General features: G+C 40.3%; 1 protein-coding gene across 1 annotated transcript in view; it reads right to left on the bottom strand.

Moving 5' to 3' along the window:
- Positions 1 to 21623, bottom strand: part of LOC139666763 (piezo-type mechanosensitive ion channel component 1-like) — a gene marked incomplete at its 3' end in the record, with an annotated part of 52563 nt that extends 30940 nt beyond the window's left edge. Inside the window, exon 1 of the mRNA XM_071546082.1 lies at positions 21264 to 21623. Coding sequence (XP_071402183.1) covers positions 21264 to 21327 — 64 coding nt within the window. The remainder of the gene's footprint in view (positions 1 to 21263) is intronic.
- Between the last annotated feature and the right edge of the window lie 472 nt (positions 21624 to 22095).

Genomic DNA, 22095 nt, shown 5'->3' with positions numbered 1-22095 from the left:
ACCTTCCACATCCATACACTGTAAATTCACGTTCTTCTCATAGTCCCATATCCTATGTATGTTGTCATAGTTGCTACTGTTGCTAGTCACCATAGAGAAATAAAGTTGCAGTCAGAAAAGTCCCCACATTGGCAACAGTTGCTGTTGTTGTTGCTGTGATCTTGACAATTGCATAGTGTTGGCAGAGGTATGCGCTCTGCTCAGTCTAGCTCCAGTTTGTTTTCCGGCTCCTTATTTTCTCATGAATGGATGATTCAGTCGTTTCCCATCAGTTCTAACAGAACAGTGTAAACGGGACTTGTGAGGGAGGGAGGAAGCATTTCCTTTGTTCCATATGTGACTCACAAAGTTTCTCATCTGGCCTGGTGGTAAAGTGCCAAGTCACTCTGCCCACTGTGTGTGTGTGTGTGTGTGTGTGTGTGTGCGTGTACACTCCAGCAGTTTGATTGCACTGTCAGTGTCATGGTTGTGTCGAGTGAGAGTTTTTTTTCCTGTTCCTCAGCTGTTTTGAGTAGTTCACTCGCTTGATTTATTGACACTTGGACGAAGGGCTTGTCCTCTGAACACAGCTGAAACGTTCAGCCAGCTCTTTCCAAACGCATGAAAAACATCTTAAATATGTGTTCTATCCAATTCAAAGGTTACTTCTGTGCGATCAAGTGGAAATAAAGTGAGGAAAAGTTAAATGTCTGTTAAGTTAAGAAAAGGCTAGGATATGTCTTGAATAGTGAATGATGTCCAAAGAGATAAATACGGTGGCCCTGAGGGGCAAAACACAACAACATTTCACAAAACACAACATTTCACAAAACACAACATTTCACAAAACACAACATTTCACAAAACACAACATTTCACAAAACACAACTGCTGAGAGTAGTACACAATAGAAACAGGAAATGACATTGAACTGTCACCAGGGACTTGGGTTCTGTCCAATCACAAACTAGAAGTGTTGTCCCACCTTTTCCGTAATCTGAAATGTCGTTGTATTTTTTGAAGTGTCGTTGTGTTTTTCGAAATGTCGTTGTGTTTTGTGAAATGTCATATTTTGTGAAATGTTGTGTTTTGTGAAATGTTGTTGTGTTTTGTGAAATGTCATGTTTTGTGAAATGTGTTTTGTGAAATGTTGTGTTTTGTGAAATGTCGTTGTATTTTCTGAAATGTTGTTGTGTTTTGCTCCTCAGGGCCACCGTACAGAAATGCTCTTCAAGATCATTTGCAATTAAATGTAGTTTAATTAAAAGGGTATTTATTAAATTACATTTAAGACTAAGTCTTCACAATAATGGATGCTGATTGGCTGACAACAGCAGCTCCTCTAATTCAAACGAGGTAAACCTGCTGAGTGGAGGCGTTCCAGTTGACATGCTGCAAACTGGCCTGATTGGACCGAGCCAATCAGGACCAAGTCCAGTTGTGATGCGTTTGCTGGAGTTACTCTGAAACTGCCTGGAAAATGCAATAACTTTAAATTGAACCACTCAAATGAAATCTAATTTTCACAATGAAGTATGAAGTATCTTTGATCATATCTGGATATAGAGGAAAATTTGAATTCATGTTATAGGGCTCCTTTAAGTTCTTTTAAATTGCTGCTTTAAGGAACTGTGAAAACCTTGTTAATATCCCCATCAATTCCTATGCATTTACAGTGACTTTTGAATCAGTTCCATGGACTCCAGGCTTATGAAACATGCTGAGCAATAAGTTCTCAATCCAAGGTTTTCACCTGTGAACCACAAAAGGATTATTCTCTGTGCTGCATATTGTTTCCGCCACTACAACATGGAGCCTCCACGAGCAGAACAAGAGGAGTATTGAGGAGCTCCACCCTGCTGTCTACTTATCATCAAACACGCCCAACATGATGTGGTCCAACATGATAACACTGCCCAGTAACCATAACACATTCTGGCCTATCTCCCCCCTCCTTTTTAGTCATTTCAGCTTTTTCAGGCTTTGTTTCTGTTCCGTTTCTGAATTCTATCTTTGCTTCACATCTCTCTTCGTTTTATTGGCCGACTGCGGTATGGGATGTTGCGACATCTCATTGCCCTCCGTTTCTCTTCCTCTCACCACACATGGCTCTGTTGAGGTCATTTTTCCGTAAAACGCTCCATAACGGGAGCGTGCCCGTCGGGGAGCGTTTGATTTGACCTCCCTAGCCTCCTTCCTGCTCTGCACATCTGGATGGAAACAGCCCCGGACCATATGAACCAGCATAGATACTATATAGACATGATGATGAAGTAGGAAATTAAAAGGAGGGTAAAGGATGACGTCCAATCAGTGATCACCATAGGGAAAATACCCACCGATATATATAAACAAAAATCACTTATATTTTCCGAAAAGACTTCATGTATGTTTTTTTTCTCTGCTTAAAAACCTTATCCTCGTATAACTCACATCAGTTTGATACTATTTATCATGATGTACACCAGTGGTTTTCAACATGGGGTCCAGGGACCACCAGGGGTCCTTGAGGGGGTCCCCAGCAAATTGATGAATCGTTAAACTTCATTTACAAGAAGTTAACACAAATAGAGAATGTAGAACAATGACTGTTTTGATCATAGTGTCTCTGTTATCTCTCTACCTACAGTACAGATAGTCATGGAATTCAGGACAAAATCATATCTAACAATAAAAAATATTCTCAGATTTGGGTCCGAGAGACAAAATCTCAATGGTGGACTGTCCAAATGGGGGTCCGTTGCTCTAATGTGGACTAAATTAGGGCTCCTTGATATGAAAAAGGTTGAGAATCACTGATGTACACTATGAAACTTATGTCATGCAGAGTTACATCAACCTAAAAAGGAGGTTAACTCTGTTCCACCATTTAAAAAAGACAGAAAACCCTAAGTTTTAGTTGGGTTCCCTGATGTAGAAATGTGCTTTCCTCTGAATCCTAAAAGAGATAAGGAGTCAGCCTGTGATACAGAGTTAGGGGTAAGGTCAAATGCAGGTGATGGTGTTTGCTGTTTCTAGGAGGTGATAAACAGTTAGTGGAGAGGACATGTCGGGACAGGACGCATGAGGCAGGAATGTTACCCAGGAAAGATATCAGGAACACAGTCATCTCCTGTTAGAAATGAATGGAAGTTGTACGTCCAAAGACCTTGAAATCTGGGCAAAAATGAGAAATAAATTCCCATTCTTTGACAGAAGCTAAAACGGCTTTAACTGTTGGACTAGCAGGGTTAAGAAAACAACATCAGCCTGGTTTGGCCAAGTAAAGCTTCCTCATTAGTCACGTACAAACTGGGAGAAGGAGACCCAAGACTTTTTAGACTTGTGTGATGTAGAGGTGTGGAAATTTCTCGATTCTAAGACGCATCACGATGCGGATGTGGACGATTCTGAATCGATTCACAAATGTCAAAAATCGATTTTCTAAATGTTAGTTAATAACGTGATGTTGACGGAACGAAAAAGGCGGAACTCAACTGCGAGGGCAGTGCAGCACCCGGACAGTCTACAGCGCGCACACGCTAGAGTTATCTTGTCAATACATCCATGTTTTTTGTAGTTCATCTTAGGGCTGGGCAATATATCAATATTATATCGATATCGTGATATGAGACTAGATATCGTCTTATATTTTGGATATCGTAATATCGTGATATAGCATAAGTGTCTTTTCCTGGTTTTAAAGGCTGCATTACAGTAAAGTGATGTCACTTCCTGAACTTACCAGGCTGTTCTAGCTGTTCTATTATTTGCCTTTACCCACTTAGTCATTATATCCACATTACTGATGATTATTTATCAAAAATCTCATTGTGTAAATATTTTGTGAAAGCACCAATAGTCATCCCTACAATATTGTCAATATCGATATCGAGGTATTTGGTCAAAAATATTGTGATATTTGATTTTGTCCATATCGCCCAGCCCTACTTACAACTGAACATGTAGCCCACTTCATAGAAAATACCGAGATATATATCGTGTATCGTCATTCAGCCTAAAAATACCGAGATATGATTTTTGGTCCATATCGCCCAGCCCTAGTTCATCTTCAAAAAAGGTGGCAGCGGTTGCAAGCATTTTTTGATTTAATGACTCAATAATTACCTTTGCGAGACAAACGTGAAGCATATTGTGAACTTTCTACGCCGTCATTCAGAGACTAACGTTAGCACAGCAGAGCAGTGATCAGCAGTAACAAACAATGAGACCGGCTGACCAACACACACTGCAGCACTTAAACAACTTAAACCAACTCTGAGGTGAAGAAAATAACTCTGTGCTCAGCCTGTTTCACCTCAATTAACCAATTCTGCATCTAACCCGAAATGTCCCCTCGGATCTACACGGATCTCGTAGGTGACCTATTTTGAGCTCAAAACGGCGAATTTCGCCGAAAGGTGAGGAGTTTGCATCTCTGGAACTCATCTGTTTATTTTAATTACGGATCATTACGCTATGTTTTAAAAGGAGCAAGTTGTCACACAGTGAGAAAAAATAAATCATGTATAGAAATCCCAAATTTTGATGCATCAAGATGCATCGATAATCATTTTATAATCGCATCGTAGCCCTCTGAATCATAATCGAATCGAATCGTGAGGCCAGTGAAATACAGGGTCTTTTCCACTCACAGAGCGATCGTAAGGCTTCAGAAGACTTGGATTATGCTGCACGAGCTGTATGGAGTCATGTATGGTCGTTTTTTTGCCCTTTTTGGAACTCTAAAGAACACGTCCCCATTGACTTTAGTTGTTTTGGAGAAAGGCTGCTACAGTTGTGTTGGCAGCCTCCCTGTGTGCTATGTGGACAAAGAAACAGCTGTTATTTCAGCTGGCATGAGGGTGAGTAGATTTTTGGGTGAACTATTCCTTTAACGAGACTTCATCTTCCATCCAGTATGATGCAAACCATAGTGATACATCCCAGCCTTGGTCTTACTGAAATATCATTCAACGTTCTGCTAAAGGCATGAAGCCAAAACGTACAGAAGAGGATTAGGGCCACATGTGAAAAATGTATTTGAGTTCTGAGTTTAAAGTCAGAATTCTGAGTTTAAAGTCAGAATTCTGACTTTATTCTCACTTCTGACTTTATTCTCACTTCTGACTTTAATCTCAGAATTCTGACTCTTTTTCACGTGGCCCTAATCCTCTTCCATAAAAACACGATGGTGAAAAAAATATATGTTTTTATTGTCAAGGAGAGAATTCTTTATTTTTCATTTTTTGCTTTTTCCACATCATTTCTTTTTGACTTTCCGGAGCTGATCACTCGCATCTGATCGGGCAGTGTGATCTTTTTCACCATGTGTTCACACTGTGAAACATCACGATCAACAAGTCACCAGAAGTCCATGCGTTTCCCACGGAGCTGAGCGACCGGGGGGGAAACTCGGCCGGTGTCAACAAGCTCGTCACCGCAGATGAACTTTTCAGCAGCCATCACACTCACCACATCCATCTCTATACAGTCATCTTGTGAACTTCCCGTTTCACCAAAAGAGATTACCATAATCTCTCCAGGGCCCACAGCTATCACTGTTTCTATCATTATCATTTTCTCCTCTCTCTCTCTCCCTATCCCCCCTGTCTTTCTACCTCTCTCGACCCGTCATCTAAATGAGTCTGGGACCACAACAGGTGTCCAGCATTAAATAACCCTTTATCACTATGTGTGTGTGTGTGTGTGTGTGTGTGTGTATGTTGAGTTACTGATCCACCAGCAACCTCAGTGCGAAGTCAAATTCCCTTTTAATGAGATAATACACACACACACACACACACACACGCTCATACCGGTATGAAACCACAGCTGGAGCAACAAAGCCTCAGACACTCCCTGCCAAACTGTTACCCAGCATCAGAACACAGATAACAAATAGACTTATCTCGCACTTACCACACACACACACACACACACACATACACACACTTTTCAATCGGCACAAGTCAAACTGACCTCATGCCAGTTTCAGGACACACTTTGCTCCGTCAGCTATATTATGGGATATTGCATTTTATCGCAACGCCAAGTGCTCCCTCTCTCTCTCTCATGAAGGAAAAGAAAAGAAAAGGGATAAAGGGAGAGTTTGGGTTTTCAGTGTGGAATGCTGTTACATGGTTTTGATCCCAGACATAAAGCCGTGGTTAAATTTCTCGACTTTTGATCCCCAATATTCATCCAATATTCATATCTACAGGTATCAGAAAGCCAGATTTAAGACTTTTTTATGCTACCTAAGACCTCTAATAACTGGATTTAAGACATTTGAATATTTTTTTAAGGCCTAAAAACTGAGACTTTCTCCGACCTTTCAAGTGCCCAATTATCATTTCAGGAGCGGCTGCCACATCTTCCGCAGGTGATAATGAAGTGTGGATGGACAGACGCTTTCTAAAAGCATCTCAGCACTCAACACGTTCTCACCAAATGAAACGATAATAACTATTATAACTGCTTTTCTAAAACGATGTTGACAATGTGCTTTACAAACAATAAAACACAAACAGCGATGTAGAAAGTGCCACAACGACCGCATCACACGTGCCGAAACATGTTTTTTTTGTTACTAATACATATTTGTTCTCAGTGCTGCAAGCATTGCTGGAATTTCCTCTTTCCCAGTGTTCCGTTCCACGCACCTTGTTAGTGGGTGAAGTTGTGCCCAGTGGTGGAAAGTACATTTACTCAAGTACTGTACTTAAGAACAATTTTGAGATACTTCCATTTGATGCTACTTTATACTTCCACTCCACTACATTTCAGAGGGAAATATTGTACTTTCTACTCCACTACATTTATTTGACAGCTTTAGTTACTTTTCAGATGGAGATTTGACACAATGGATAATATAACAAGCTTTTAAAATACAACACATTGTTAAAGATGAAACCAGTGGTTTCCAACCTTTTTGGCTTTAGACGTCTTCCAAAAAGCAGTGTGTAGTCGGGTCACATTTCAGATGTCTATGAGTTGTTAACAGCTCCACCAAATAGTGATTTTTCCCTCTAAACCTCACATGGTTTCATTTCAATAAATGTTCAAATGATCCAATATTTCAGCAAAAATCAAAGATTACAGAAAAAGTCCAAAAACTGAAAACAGATTTGTGTATCAGAACTTTGTTTTTTCTTCTTTCCTCTCCCATTAATCATCTCATGACCCCTCAGATTTATCCGGTGACCCTTTGGAGGGGCCGACCCCTAGGTTGGGAACCACCGGACTAAACTAGCTAACTGTATATAAAGTTGTTCAAACTAGCTCCACCTCCAGCAGCTACAACAGTAACATGCTGCTTACACACTGATGCTTCAGTATTAATAATCTAATGATGTCATATATAATAAAATATCAGTCAGAGGGACCAAACCACTACTTTTACTTTAATACTTTAACTACATTTTGCTGCTGATACTTATGTACTTTTACTTAAGTAGGATTTTTCATGCAGGACTTTTACTTGTAATGGAGTATTTTTACATTGCTGTATTGGTACTTTTACTTAAGTAAAAGATCAGAGTACTTCTTCCACCACTGGTTGTGCTACAATACTTTGTTTTTTTAAACTATCAGTAGTTAGGGCAGGAAATTAATAAGATCCCATCGATTACTATAGAGTGTGATCCACTATGCATGTTACTTGGGTTACCGAATAGCTTTATTACTGATAAATATAAAGGGAAACTCTACAAAATGCTAACATTCTGTGCAAGAAAATGCATTCTTTTGAACTGGATAACAGACAAAATCCCATCTAAAACATATTGGCATAAGGTCATACTTGAATATGTATCATTGGACTATTTGACATGCATGTTACATCGCAAAGACAATGTATTTTGTAGAACATGGGAGCGTTTTATGTCATATATTGGTTTAGATATCTCTGCTATTCTTACAAGAGGGTTTATGTAGTATGGACCTGTGTGGTACCTGCTATTTAGCTATTTGTTATTTTTATTTTTATGTAAATCCTGAGTCACTTGCCTGTTTGAATGTGTGAGTCTGTGAGCCAAGATGTTCTGTTTTGTTTTGATTTTGTCCCTCTTTTAATTGTTGTTTTTGTTGATGTGTGTTGCTTCGACACAATCATAATGTTTTCTGAATCAATAAACACATATAAAAGAAAAAAAAAAGAAAACTATCAGTAGTAGTTTTTGTGGTATTTTTCTAAAAGTGGAACTGGCAGCAAACACTCAGACGTCGCTGTGAAAAGCCCATTCAGGAAAATAAACTAATTAATTCTAATGCAAAAACTGAGACCTTCCACTTTCCTCGGTTTTTTTTTTTTTTTTTTTCTCTCTGGAATGCTGTTGTGAAGAATGGCTATATTTAAGCTTTATGGAACCTCGCAACTGAGTGTGTGTGTCAGAGAGAGAGAGAGAGAGAGAGAGAGAGAGAGAGAGAGAGAGAGAGAGAGAGATTGAGTAGGTCAGTGGTCGGTCTGGAAACCCCAGCTCCTCCTCTATTATCCAAGTCTGTAATCACAGACAGCAGAAACTCCCTCATCTCTCTCAGCCGAGGCCTTTCTAACTGTTGGGTGGCACATGCACCTTTTCTTCGGAGAACAAACTTTTCCGTCCACTTGCTGCTTGTTTACTGAGAAGAGAGAAGATTAACATGAGTTCCACCTCCGTGTGTTCAGGTGGTGCATGCACCTTTTCCTTTGGATAATAAATTCTTCCATCCACCTGCTGTTGTTTAATGAGAAGAGAGAGGAGTGACATCAGTTTCGCCTCGGCGTATCCGGTAAACTCCAGTAAGCGGTTGGGTAACACTTTACAATAAGGGTCCACTAAGTTAAGGGTTAGTTAATGCTTTATAAACATTAACTAACCCTTAATTAACAGTTAACTAATGTGTAATTTACTAATGGTGTTCATGTTAACTAAGGTATTAATTTATACATTATTTAATAGTTTATAAAGATGACTATTAAATAATGTATAAATTAATACCTTAGTTAACATGAACACCATTAGTAAATGATTACCAGACACATTAGTTAACTGTTAATTAAGGGTTAGTTAATGCTTATTAAGCATTAACTAACCCATAACTTAGTGACCCTTATTGTAAAGTGTTACCAACGGTTGCAATGCCATGCAACTGTTGACTCTTTCATAGGGATGGGACGATATCGAAATTCAATATATCGCAATACAAAAATGTGACAATACGTATCGTGGGGTAGAAAAATGAATCGCGATATTAGCTACATTTTATCCTGCTATGAGTAATCACAAATAAGACGCTTGCCCATCACAATTTCACAAGCTCTCCATTCAAATTACATTATTTGCACTTTGTAATGACATTTTTAAATTGTTCTTTACATTCTAGCAAGCCAATGCCATTGCTAGAAAGATTTGTGGCTCAGAAATTCCGCACAGTCATACTTTGTTGTCATTGAAGTTTTATTTATTACATATCGTGTATCATGGGAGCGTATCTATGTTCCCAGAGTCCTATGTTCCCCAGATTTGCATGGCACATAATGGGAACATGACAAAGGGTCCTATGTTTCCAGGGTCCTATGTTCCCCAGTTCTATATATGTGCTCTCCCAGGGTCCTATGTTCCCAGGGTCCTATGTTTAACCCTAACCCTAACCCTAAACCCTAAACCCTAACCCTAACTAACCATATTAAGCGAATACAGAGCTGGGGAACATCTTTTTTAGGTTCCCATTATGTGCTATATCGAGCTGGGGAACATAGGACCCTGGTAACACAGGACCCTGGGAACATAGGACCTTGGGAACATAGGACCCTGGGAGAGCACATATGTAGAACTGGGGAACACAGGACCCTGGGACCATAGGACCCATTGTCATGTTCCCATTATGTGCCATATAAATCTAGGGAACATAGGACCCTGGGAACATAGGAATGACTCCATCGTATCGCATCGTGAGATAAGCGTATCGTCCCATCCCTACTCTTTAATAAAGATTAGACTCAAGGTTATAGGATTAAATATCACATAAGGTCATTGTCTCAGGTGTTGACATCCTTTGTCACAAAGCTAAGAGATGTCCTCCAATTTGATACATTTTCACTTAGATTTGACAACTGCTTCAATTACGACCCATACAGATCCTGAGATTCCTGGTGAGCCTTTACTGCTGCCTCTTGCTTTTGAATGGATCTCAGTTGGCTTCTCAAGTATATGCATAAAGGTTGGCTATTTTTCACTCTAGAGTGAAGTGTACACTTTTCAACTAGGCTTGGGCCAATATTCGATAATATCGAATATCGCGATATTTTGTGAATATCGTGATATTTCCGCGGCATTGAATATTGCCCTTTACTTCAGTTTATTTCATCATTTTATCCACAGCGCACTAGGCAAGATAATAGCTAAACCTGATTACTCTGTAACAATGGTTCTCAACATGGGGTCCGGGGACCACCAGGGGTCCTTGAGGGGGTTCCAGGGGGTCCCCAGCAAATTGATGAATCGTTCAACTTCAACATTATTTAATTTACAAGAACAACACAGTTATAGAATGTAGAAGAATGATTATTTTGATCATAGTTTCACTCACTAGTTATCTCTCTACCTACAATACAGATCATCATGGAATTCTGGACAAAATAATTTATAACAATAAAAATATTCTCAGATTTGGGTCCTAGAGACAAAATCTCATCAAATGGGGGTCTGTCGCTCTAATGTGGACTACATTAGGGTCCTTCATATGAAAAAGATTGAGAATCACTGCTCTATAAAGTTCCTGTATAGCAGCTGAGACTTTACAGGACATTCCTTAGTAACATACCATGACTCTAATGGCTCATAATTGAAGCACTTATATATAATCTAAGTGAAATTGACTTCGACTTGTTCTGGATGATTTATATTAGCATTGCAACAAAGAAGGCTAATAATTGTGAGAGAAGCCATTTTCCCCACATTAAAAAACAGAATTTTACCAAATTTCTTCGCACAGAATATAGCTCCTTAACTTATTTCTTTTTTCTACTGCCTTTATGGCTCATCTTTATCAAGGGTACCGATAATTCTGGGTGTTATTGTATGCTATTTTAGTACACAGTCTCTGTAGTAGACAGTACAAACTCACTTTGCATCATCACAAAAGGGGCAAATATGATATCTTTGCATTAAACAGTGTTGATCAATGAGCTTATCTGTTGCATTCCTTTAAGAGTTTTTTTTAAAGCCAATTATCATCCATCATTTATTCCCTCTGTGGATCAGTGAGTGAATACATATCACCCTCTCCCTCTCCCTCCCATATTTCCAACTGTCTCTCATTATTGCACTATTAAACAAAGCAGACTATTATTATTAGCCAATTATTGCAATCATTTGAAAAAGCATTCCTCTTGTAAAACTATGGCATGTTAAAATATGAGGGAACACAGTTTTCCTAACAACTGCTCTCCACGTTAACAACACATTCTTCCACTGGCCCAGTTCAAAGTTTTTCTGGCAACCTCGGTCAAAACGGAAAAAATATCCAAATCCTGCAAAACATCAAGCAGAATATTTTGAGGCATCGCGCTTTGTTCCCCTTTCACCGACTGGTTGAAACTACTTACACAACTTTCCAAGAAATATCTGAACTGTTTAGTCGGCCAAAAAACAGCTCGTCTTTAGCAATATCAACTTCCTACTTCCAATGAATAGCACAAGTTTCAGTTGCTTCTGTTTTCTAATTGAAATTTTTCTAAGAATTATAGTAAACTACCGTTATAGCTTTAATTGTGGTGTTGGTTGTTGATTTAGACAATTTACTTGAATTTATTTTAGACAATTTAGTCTTTTTTCTGCTTGCCACAAGGTCCAGCATCTCCCTGTTCTGATCTGTCTAAAAGAGACTGCAGTATTTTCATTAGGTCCTTACTGAGCTGCCATGTCTGTAGCACCTGGTGGTAGTAACCTTTACAGACCAGCTGATTCTCCTGCTGATGCTAGTTTTCACTGCAGCTGCATTGGAAGATTGATTTTTCCATTTTTCCAGGCCGTTCCCGAGCTTAGGGGCCCTGATGTCAATTTACAACATGATTTGATTTAGATTTTGCGTATTGCTTGTTGGACTTTTTCATTGTAAGTGGCTTAATCCTTTGTTGAGGATGTAACGTTAGCATAGCAGGCCTTGCTAAGTGTAGGCTTTGTGGGCGCGTATCTAGTATGTTCCCAGGGTCCTAAGTTCCCAAAGACCTATGTTCCCAGGGTCCTAAGTTCCCAAGGGCCTTTGTTCCCCCAGTTCAATATTCTTTTAACGCACATTAACCCTCCTTTTGTGTTCGGGTCAAATTTGACCCATTTCAAGTTAAAATATTTCATAAATATTATCCAGTTTTTTTTATTGGAACAAGGCTTCAAAACAGCTATATAAACACAACAAAACCAATGGTTATCATTACCTCCGCCAAGGAGGTTATGTTTACGGTGCCATTTGTTTGTTTGTTTGTTAGCAGGATTATGGAAAAACTACTGCGCTGATTTTCATGAAACTTGGTGGAAGGGTGTAGCATGGGCCAAGGAAGAACCCATTAAATTTTGGAGCGGATCCGGATCCGACTCACGAACAAGCAATAATAGCACAAACCTTGGCGGAGGTCTGCGCTCTCCGAGTGCCCTTCTAGTTTTATTTGATTTTGAAGGTCTTTGAAGGAACCCTAGAACTGGGGAACATAGGACCCTTTGTCATGTTCCCATTATGTGCCATATAAATCTGGGGAGCATAGGACCCTGGGAACATAGGAATGACTCCGGCTTGGGGAGGTAGTGACGTTACTTGTTAAGTTATAGCAGTGAGCTATCATTGGTGATTCGATTTGATTTTTTCAGTTATATTTTCAGGTGGCTTATCAAAACGTGAAAATACTGACTGTTGTTTTGTGTGTTTTTTGTTTCTAGGCGTTCAGCTTGGTTAGCATCAGCTGTAGCCGGTCAACACTGTTGGCTGTCTCAGCTTTGTAAGAATATAAACGGCTTGTTAGCCGAGAAGCTCACAGCATGTAACTAGTTTTCAGTTGTTTACTTGTTGTTCTGATAAGTTATGAAGCAAGATATTGGTGGGTCCTTGAAAAGCCTTAAAAAGTATTAAAATGTCAAATCAAAATCCAGTTGTGGATCTTATTTTTTTCACCATGTAATGACAAGTTTCTTTGCAAAGCATGTCCACTCTTTATTTATCCAGAACAGGGCTAGCAATACAATCTGCATCCTGTTTGCTTTACTAAACACAGTTGGACTTCATGTCCCTTAATTCATTTCTTGTTGTCCTTTTTCTTATTCTGACACTTTATAGTTTCACAACTTTCATCAGCTATGTTCCATCAGAAATCTGTTTCTTTCTTTTGGTTATAAAATTGGTCTTAAATTCAGTTCCAGGTAACACTGAAAAGGTCTTACTAAGTCTTACATTTGGCTTTCTGAACCCTGCAGATACCCTGTAAAGAAATGATATTGTGATTGGGTGTCATGCTGAAAGAGGACAGAGTAAATCATCCTTCCAAAGGGACATCAGAAAAGTGTTGGAGCAACAGTAAAACAGAGGGAGGAAGGCCAAAGGACCGGCTGGAAAAATCTGAATATCACATAGGCTACCAGTCTGACATGGCTGGCAGAATAACAGCAGCATGTCAGTGATGTCCTATCAATACTGAACATGACCACTGGTACAGAAAATGGAAATAAGCAATCAAGCGTGCGTCGTACTTCTAATACATTATATATTTTGTGTGGGTGTGTGTTATTCCACACCTCACAGACTGACAGGAAGGAAAAAACAACACTGTCGGTGTGGAACTCTCATCACATCTGAGAGCAGTGAGGCTAAATGTGACAGAGACCCTGTCCAACCAAACTCTTTCCATCGCTGGTGGAACACTGTGTGTGTGTGTGTGTGTGTGTGTGTGTGTCGTGATGACTTGCTGAGTCCACGCTGACCAGCTTTCCTGTTTTTGTGGAAAGAAAATGGCCAGGCAGACACAGGCGTTTGTAATTTACGCTCGCTCTCGCTCACATTCTCACACACACACACACACACACACACACACACACACGAAGGGCAGCGTCCAGTTAAACAAACAGGGTGTTGTGTAGCCTCATGCATGGGATGGGTGGTGCTGAAGGTAATTTATGGGTGGTTGGTGATGTTAAACTCATTGGTCCCCTGTGTCTAGATGCTAACTCTGAACTAGCTGCAAGGTAAAATTCCATGACTTTTCAGAACTAAGTCAGCTGGTTTGTTAATGTTGTTTTTCAGTCTGGTTTCCACTCAAGCTGGGCTGAAAACCATCTAATGCAATGGGAAACAAGTAAAAAATACATTTTGCTATGTTCCTGTAAAGTGACTCAATTGTAAAAATTCAGTTCTTGCAGCAACTCTCCAATACAGTCCCATGGGGCCAATGGACACTCCAAAAATCACCCAAAGCTTGTCTTTTTCAGCATATGAATTGCTTTCTCTGTAATGAGACGTGGGTAAAAACATGTCTTTCTCAGACAGTTTTGATGCTACCTTGGCCGTTATGTTGAAAAAGACACGGTTTGCTTGCTTTTGGGGTTGACTCTTGTGTCCATTGGCTGTTAGGACTGTACTGGAGAGCCACACCCAGGCAGGTCTCGCACTCAGTCTGATGGAAAATGATGGGAAAATTGAGGGTGTTTCAGGTGGAGAAGAGTTCTGCTTTCAAGATCGGTTTTACATTTTTTTTTCCTTCGACTTGTGGACAGCAGAGAGACAGCAAAGATGGGCGAGAGGAGGTAGACACGAGACAAAAGGTCCCGGTAAATCTTGAAGCAAAAGAACCGAGTCCTGTATTCCACTACATTTTTAATAAGTCTTTACAGGAACAGCATGTACCTAAGGTCTGGAAGGATGCTGTGGTAGTCCCTGTTCCCAAATCCAGTTGCCCCTAAAACTCTTAACGATTTTAGACCGGTTGCTCTCACATCAATTTGAATGAAAACCTTCGAAAAACTGGTCAAGTCAGAAATCTTAAGGGAAAACTGAGCATGCACTTGGAGTAGAGGATTCCACAGTCACTTTACTTAACTTGGAGGGAAATGGGTCTCATGCTAGACTTCTATTTGTTGATTTTTCCTCTGCTTTTAACACAATTCAACCCCATATTTTAACCAGTAGGCTTTTAGAACAATTTGACTTCTTGAGTGACAATCTTGTGGTCTGGATTCTTGACTTTCTTGACTAATAGGACACAAAGAGTGAGGGGAAATGGAATTCTGTCCGACCAAGTTTGCTCCTCAACTGGCTCCCCTTTCGCCGCTATTATTTATCCTCTCCACAAATAATGTGTCAGAGCAGGCGTGAAAATAGGACCATCCCAAAGTATGCGGATGACTCTGTTCTTGTTAGTCGGCTCCAGGACAATGAGACCAGCCACGGCTTGGTGTGAGGAGTCCTATCTTCAGTTAAACATATCTAAGACAAAAGAGCTGATAACTGATTTTAGAAGAGGTCACATCCATTAAGGGTCAGACAGTGGAATGTGTGCAATTTTACAAATATCTTGGGACAATTATTGCCTCAAAACTGAACTTTGAGGAAAATTGTGAAGCCGTGTGCGAAAAGGGGCACCAGCCTTTGTTTCGTTTGAGGTAAACTGTCCTATTTCCACATCCATAAAACCACGATGACCTTATTCTACCGTGCTTTTATTGAATCGATTTTATATCTTTTTCTTTGGTGTCATGGTTTGGAAGGACAGAAACTCTCTGAATCAGATTGTGAAATGATGGTCTAGTCGGCTGGTTGGTGAGTCACAGCTTAACCCAGCAGTCCCTGTACAGCAGACAGTCACAGTGGATAACTGGGTTAGGGTTCATTTTAAATGACGATTCCCACCCTTTGCCCAGTGAATTTCAGCTTCTTCCTTCTGGACGAAAGTTTATAGTCCCAAAGTGCAGAACAAAGCGGTATAAAAATAGCTTTGTTGTCTTTAGTTTTTGTGGTTTAGTGATGAGTTTTAGTGATTGGAACTTTGAGTACTTTCATTATCTTTGTCTACTGTTTGTGTTGTTTCTAAATGTGTGTCAAGATGGATGACTCTCTACTGCAAACCAAATCTACCTACAGGTACAAATAAAGTAACCTGAACCTGAACCTGAACCTGAACTGAGCCACCGGGACGTCCCAGTGTGGAACTTTTTGACTTTGACATGGCATGCTTAGCACACCAAACCCAAAAAAATACTAAAAACATTGTTGACCTATCACCCTAGGAAGGAAAATGACACAATTCAAAATGATCCTGGGTCTATGTGTATTATAAATGACCATTAGAGGGCGATCCAGAGCCCCGGGACAACCGATGGCGTCCTGCTAAGCTCTCAGCACTGGCTGGAACATGCAACAGCACGTCTTTACCATTAAACATGATGAGGAAAAAGAAGCCGGTGCTTACAAAAAAAAAAAAAAAAAGCTGACTTAGTTATGGAAAAGTCATGGAAAAGTTCTGGAATTTTCACATCAGGTGGGAACCCTGAGGTCACAAGACCTGCAGCGCATTCCCAGGTCAAGACCCCCGACTCTGGAACTTATGATCAGTCTTTCCCGCTGTGTGAATAATAAAATTTTAAAAAACATCTGCCGGTATCCCTCTCTCTCTCTCTCTCTCTCTCTCTCTCTCTCACATACACACCCCAGGGCATTTTGAGAGTGCGGCTCACACACAGCGAGGGTATTTCTCACTGAGGCGTGAAGTCTTGTTAAACCACCCTGGTGTGGAATGGTGCTGACTCACTGGCTTAGCAACACACCAATACTCAGACAAAACATACACACACACACACATACATACTGTCAGAAAGGAGTAGCTTTTGTTTTTAGCTTTTTTTTGCTGGTTTCCGTATCCAAAATGAAAGTGAAAACAGTCTGATTTAATGGGTTTTTATTTCAGACCTCAAGGTGATGAAAACTGGAGAATTTCAAATATTTGTAGACGTCTGATATCCACATACACACACACACACGTATCATATGATGCAATTCAACTCTTTAGTTCATTTCTACTCCTCAGATTCCTGTCATTCCTGTCATTCCAGGGATTTGTTGTTGTCATGGCAACAGATTGGTCATAACCTGATAGAACTAAATTAGTCCCGGATTACACCAAATACGCCTTCAGCTACCTAATGTGTGTGGATTAAAGCTGCAATATCACTTTTTTTTTATTTAAAATACCAATAAGTAAACAGGATATATTACATACGGTCAGTCTGTGTGTCCCTGTGTATTCACGCCTAATCCCCTTTTGCTTGAAATTGTCTTTTCAGTGATTTTTGGGGTGTATGCCGTTTGCTGTGGGTGTGTCGTAGGGATGTGGCCAGTGGTGAGCCGGTTGTGGCTACCAAGATGCGGCTAGCGGCCGCAGAGCAGAGAAGTTATAGCAACAGCAACAACAGGAAAGCTGGAGGAAAGCAGTAAAAAAAAATGAAGGTGCAGCAGACAAGACTGTAGCAACTCATAATGTAATAAATCAAAATCAAATCAAATATCCCTTTAAATGGGCTGACAATAGGGCTGGGCAATAATTCAATATTATCGTTTATCATCTTTCAGTGGAATTATATCATGATGATATGAAGATATTTTAATATCGTGACACACATTTCTGCTATCTGAATTGATGATGACAAGCAAATTTTACTTAAAAACTCTCATAAGATGAGGTATGGTAGGAATATTATTTGAATATTTCTGTTTTGTTTGACACCACACCTAACATCTCCATTCGGTTCAATGAGATGAACATTCATTTGATTATTTAACGTGATTTTGCATACATGAGCCATATCGTGATATATATTGATATCGAGAAAAATCCTTATGATTATCATGATATTGATTTCAACCGTATCGCCCAGCCCTAGCTGAAAATGTAATAAAACCTGTTGGTGTAATTCCCAGATAATGTCATAAGAGCACATTATTACATGAGCTGGCCATTATGACTTCATAAGTAACATATTTTTAACTGATGATTAATAATGTGATAACAGGGAAAATAAGAAGACTGTAATAAACAATATTATTATTAGGCTACAATATCGTTTAATGATGTGATATTATTACATTATCTGGCAACTTATTACACCAACAGGTTTTATTACATTTTCAACCCATTTAGAGGGTCATTTTATTACATTTTGACAAGTTATTACATTATCCGGCAGTTTGTACAGCATCAACTACTGCTACACTTCTAGGTCTATGTAGACAGAGAGGTCAAAGGTCACAGGTCATCCAAAGCTCTTCACCTCAGCATAATAGCCTGTACCTAGCTGAGATCAAGAGACTGTGACCTTAACAAAAAGCCTTTTCAGTGGCTTAAGTGGACATGGCTCATTGATCAGAGAGGCGTTCACACAGCTGACCTCTGATCAGCATCGTTGGGGCTCATTATCGTCACTTAACTCAACAGTGATGAGGTCTCCTGGGAGTTTTTCATTGTTCTCATTAAGGGTCTGTAAGGTTTGGCTGTAGCTGTGATTAAGAGCTATACAAATAAACTTGACTTAGTTTTTAATCTTTCATATGGGTTTACCATTAGCATATATATACCAATAAACAGCATCTGATGGACCCCCTCACCCCCATACCCTAATCAAGGATGATAGCCTATATCAGCGGTTCTCAACATGGGGTCCGGGGACCCCCAGGGGTCCTTGAGGGGGGTTTCAGGGGGTCCCCAGCAAATTGATAAATTGTTAAACTTCAGCATTATTTAATTTACAAGAAGTGAACACAATTAGAGAATGTAGAAGAATGACTGTTTTGATCATAGTTATCTCTCTTCAATACAGATAGTCATGGAATTCTGGACAAAATCATATATAATAAAAATATTCTCAGATTTGGGTTTGAGGGACAGAATCTCATCAAATGCGGGTCTGTGGCTCTAATGTGTATTAAATTAGGGGTCCTTGATATGAAAGAGGTTGAGAATCACTGGCCTATATCATGTGTCTTGGCACTGACAGTAATCAAAATTGTCCACACCCAACAATACAATAACAAATAGACGCCAAATTCCCGACCAAAAAAGCAACGCTGGCACCCCGATGCATTGTGGGATTGAAATCGGCCCTGTGGGTTACGGTGTGGGTGACAGACCTCGTGACAGACCTCATAGCACAGTACAGACTGGTGGCTGACAGTGTGTGTGGCAACATGTTGGCAAGCATTACATCCTTCACTTCCTTTGAGTCTCTAGAGTCACGTGACCTGACGAGAGAAACATGTTCTGAAGACATCCTGTCAGCACTCTCTCTCTCTCTCTCCCTCCCTCTCTCTCTCTCTGTCTCTCACCCAAAAATATGGATCCTTTAACAACAGAAAGCATATCCAATGTGGTACCCAAGGAGAGGGGAGGTGCATAGAACTTTATGTATTGTTGAGTGTGTGAGTGAGTGTGTGTGTGTGTGAGAGAGAGAGAGAAGGAGAGAGAGAGGGAGAGAGAGTCTACCATTCACTCTTCCACCTTCACTCCCAAGCCTATGACGTTGCAGGCAAGAGTCAGATTATGTGATTTGTTTGTAGCCTTAAAGCAGTGGTTCTCAACGTGGGGTCCGGGGACCACCAGGGGTCCTTGAGGGGGTTCCAGGGGGTCCCAAGCAAGTCATTATTTCATTTACAAGAAGTTAACACAATTAGAGAATGTAGAAGAATGACTGTTTTGATCGTAGTTTCACTGTTATCTCTCCACCTACAATACAGATAGTCATGGGATTCTGGACAAAATCATATCTGACAATAAAAATATTCTCAGATTTGGGTCCAAGAGACAACATCTCATCAAATGGGGGTCTGTGGCTCTAATGTGGACTGAACTAGGGGTCCTTGATATGAAAAAGGTTGAGAATCACTGCCTTAAAGGATATCAATGAATGTATGAGCATTGGAATCTGCATTGCCATTTCATATTTTAAGACCATGTGCACCAAAAAGCATGAAACCAAAATCTGACTCTGTAACGGATGAAAGTGAGGTGGCGTTTTCCAGAAGTCAAAACTGAAACATGCATTTAAACCCCTTTTTCTCCAGGTAGAGAGATGATAATACACTTCCATGGTAGAGAGTCAAGAGCCAGTCTATGGTCAAAACATGAAAAACTATAAAGACACTCTGATTAAATAGCTTTCTGAGAGTGAGGCAGAATTTGTGAATCAAAATATCTTAAGTAGCCTAAAACTAATTAGCAAGTTCAAGTGGAAAAGCAAAAGATGGAGCCTACAATAGTGAGAAATACAGAAGAATAGATTTCCATAACCTGACGAATAACTAGGTTATTTTAATATTTTTACCTAGGCCTATCCTAAAAGAAAACCTGTCCTGTGTCCCACGTTGTGGAGACTGACAGGATAACAGCTCGAAAGGTTTTCCAGAATATTCTGAAAGCCACATTTTAATCTTTCTGTTGACTATCTTCGGGCCCCCGACCCAGCCTTTGACAAACACTGTTTTAGATATCCACCATGGGAAATGACTAGCTGCCACCACGCACATGCTGGTACATTTTTGGCGGTTGGTGCGAAGTTGGTCGTAGCTCCCCCTCCCACAGCAGACCCCGGTACGTGCCGCTCGCACGCCAAACCGCATTCAAAATCTGTCCGTTTCGGTTTCCTTGCTTATCGGCAAACGTACAGTCTTGGTAGAACATAACTTAATACCTTTTAAGAATCGGTAGGAGCCTCGCTTCAATTCGGCTCACGCCAAATACGCCAAGAGGCACTTATTTGAATGGCATTTCAAACTTTTAAAAATGGCTTTCCCCGTTATTCCCACAATCGTCTTCCAGCAAAATACACCGTGGTGGGCAGTGTGAAGCAATTCTGAAAGATTGCGACTTCAAAAGGGTAATAGCTGCTTGGTTATTAGGCTATATATGTATGCCGAATTTACCAGAAAATCGTAATGATGAGAAAGGGGTCGTAAACCATGTTCTACGAAGTATGTGCATTTGCCGATAAGCAGGCAAACGTTAAATTGCCCGATTTTTTAAAGGAATTCGGAGTGCCGCTGTCGCCGTACAGGAGAGAACGACTTGTATCGGGGCACGCTGACACCAGACAAATGCTGGTAAACTGTTACTGTTGATGTGAAGTTTGTCAATTTTTCCCCCGGTAGTCACTTTGGCAGTTCACCAACCATTGTTGAGAAGTTCGACTGTACTCTAGACTCGCCGTGTGGAAGGTTAGCGAGTCTAGCTGGTGAATATCCGTTGTGGCAGAACGAGTTTTTGCCTGGTTAAAAGTTTATTATGAAGAGTGTGAAGTTACCTGCTAGCAGCACGGTGGGCAGCAGAAAGCAGTAGAGCAGCCAGACAACCACCTGAAGATCCATCTCTGATCCAATCAGTACTCACTGTCCTCCGATAAGTAAATCCCTCCTATAGATCAATAAGCTCTCATAAACCCGCACAGAAAACACACTTGCTACATGGTTTCATCAGGAACGCTTGATCAAAAGTTCTAAAGAAGTGAAAAAGCCATTATTCCGATATGCGGTCATGATCACCCTTCATAAAAAAAAAAAAAAACTTGGGTGGAAAAGTGCTTCAAAAAGTACAAATGAAAGTTTCCGATCGGGTCGATTGTATTGATCCTCCAGTCGGCGTGTCGCGCTCAGCTCACCATGTTAAAAAAAGCCAAACTTGAAAAGCCAAAGCGGATCGATCGGTTTCGGTAGCCTCAAGCTGTACGGTGAGAAAATTCCTGGTGCATGTGTCCCTTCAGAGAGAGAGAGAGAGAGAGAGAGAGGCCCAGTCTGAAGTAACAGTGTTGATGGAAAATGTGATTCACAGGCAACAAGTCAGTCTGAACGGCGCTCATAGTGGAGCTATTCTCCACTCTGCTGCTGCTGCTGCTGGGCTGCTGGGTCACCTCCCTGCTGCACAGCCCAGGATACACTGCTGCACAATACTGCACTGATACTTTACTACTGACTAATACTGCAACTCCAGAATGAATACTGCAACTTCAGAGCTAATACTGCAACTTCAGATACTTGAGATACTTGCACTTTACTTGAGTATTTCCATTTGATGCTACTTTATACTTCCACTCCACTACATTTCAGAGGGAAATATTGTACTTTCTACTCCACTACATT

Source organism: Centroberyx affinis, unplaced genomic scaffold (genome assembly GCF_046629955.1).
Source record: "Centroberyx affinis isolate AG114_WGS23_722 - 3 ecotype Tasmania unplaced genomic scaffold, CSIRO-AGI_Caff_v1 ptg005119l_1, whole genome shotgun sequence".
Classification (NCBI taxonomy): Eukaryota; Metazoa; Chordata; class Actinopteri; order Beryciformes; family Berycidae; genus Centroberyx; species Centroberyx affinis.
The sequence above is the reverse complement of the archived record's forward strand: the minus strand, read 5'-3'. Positions and strand labels throughout refer to the sequence as shown.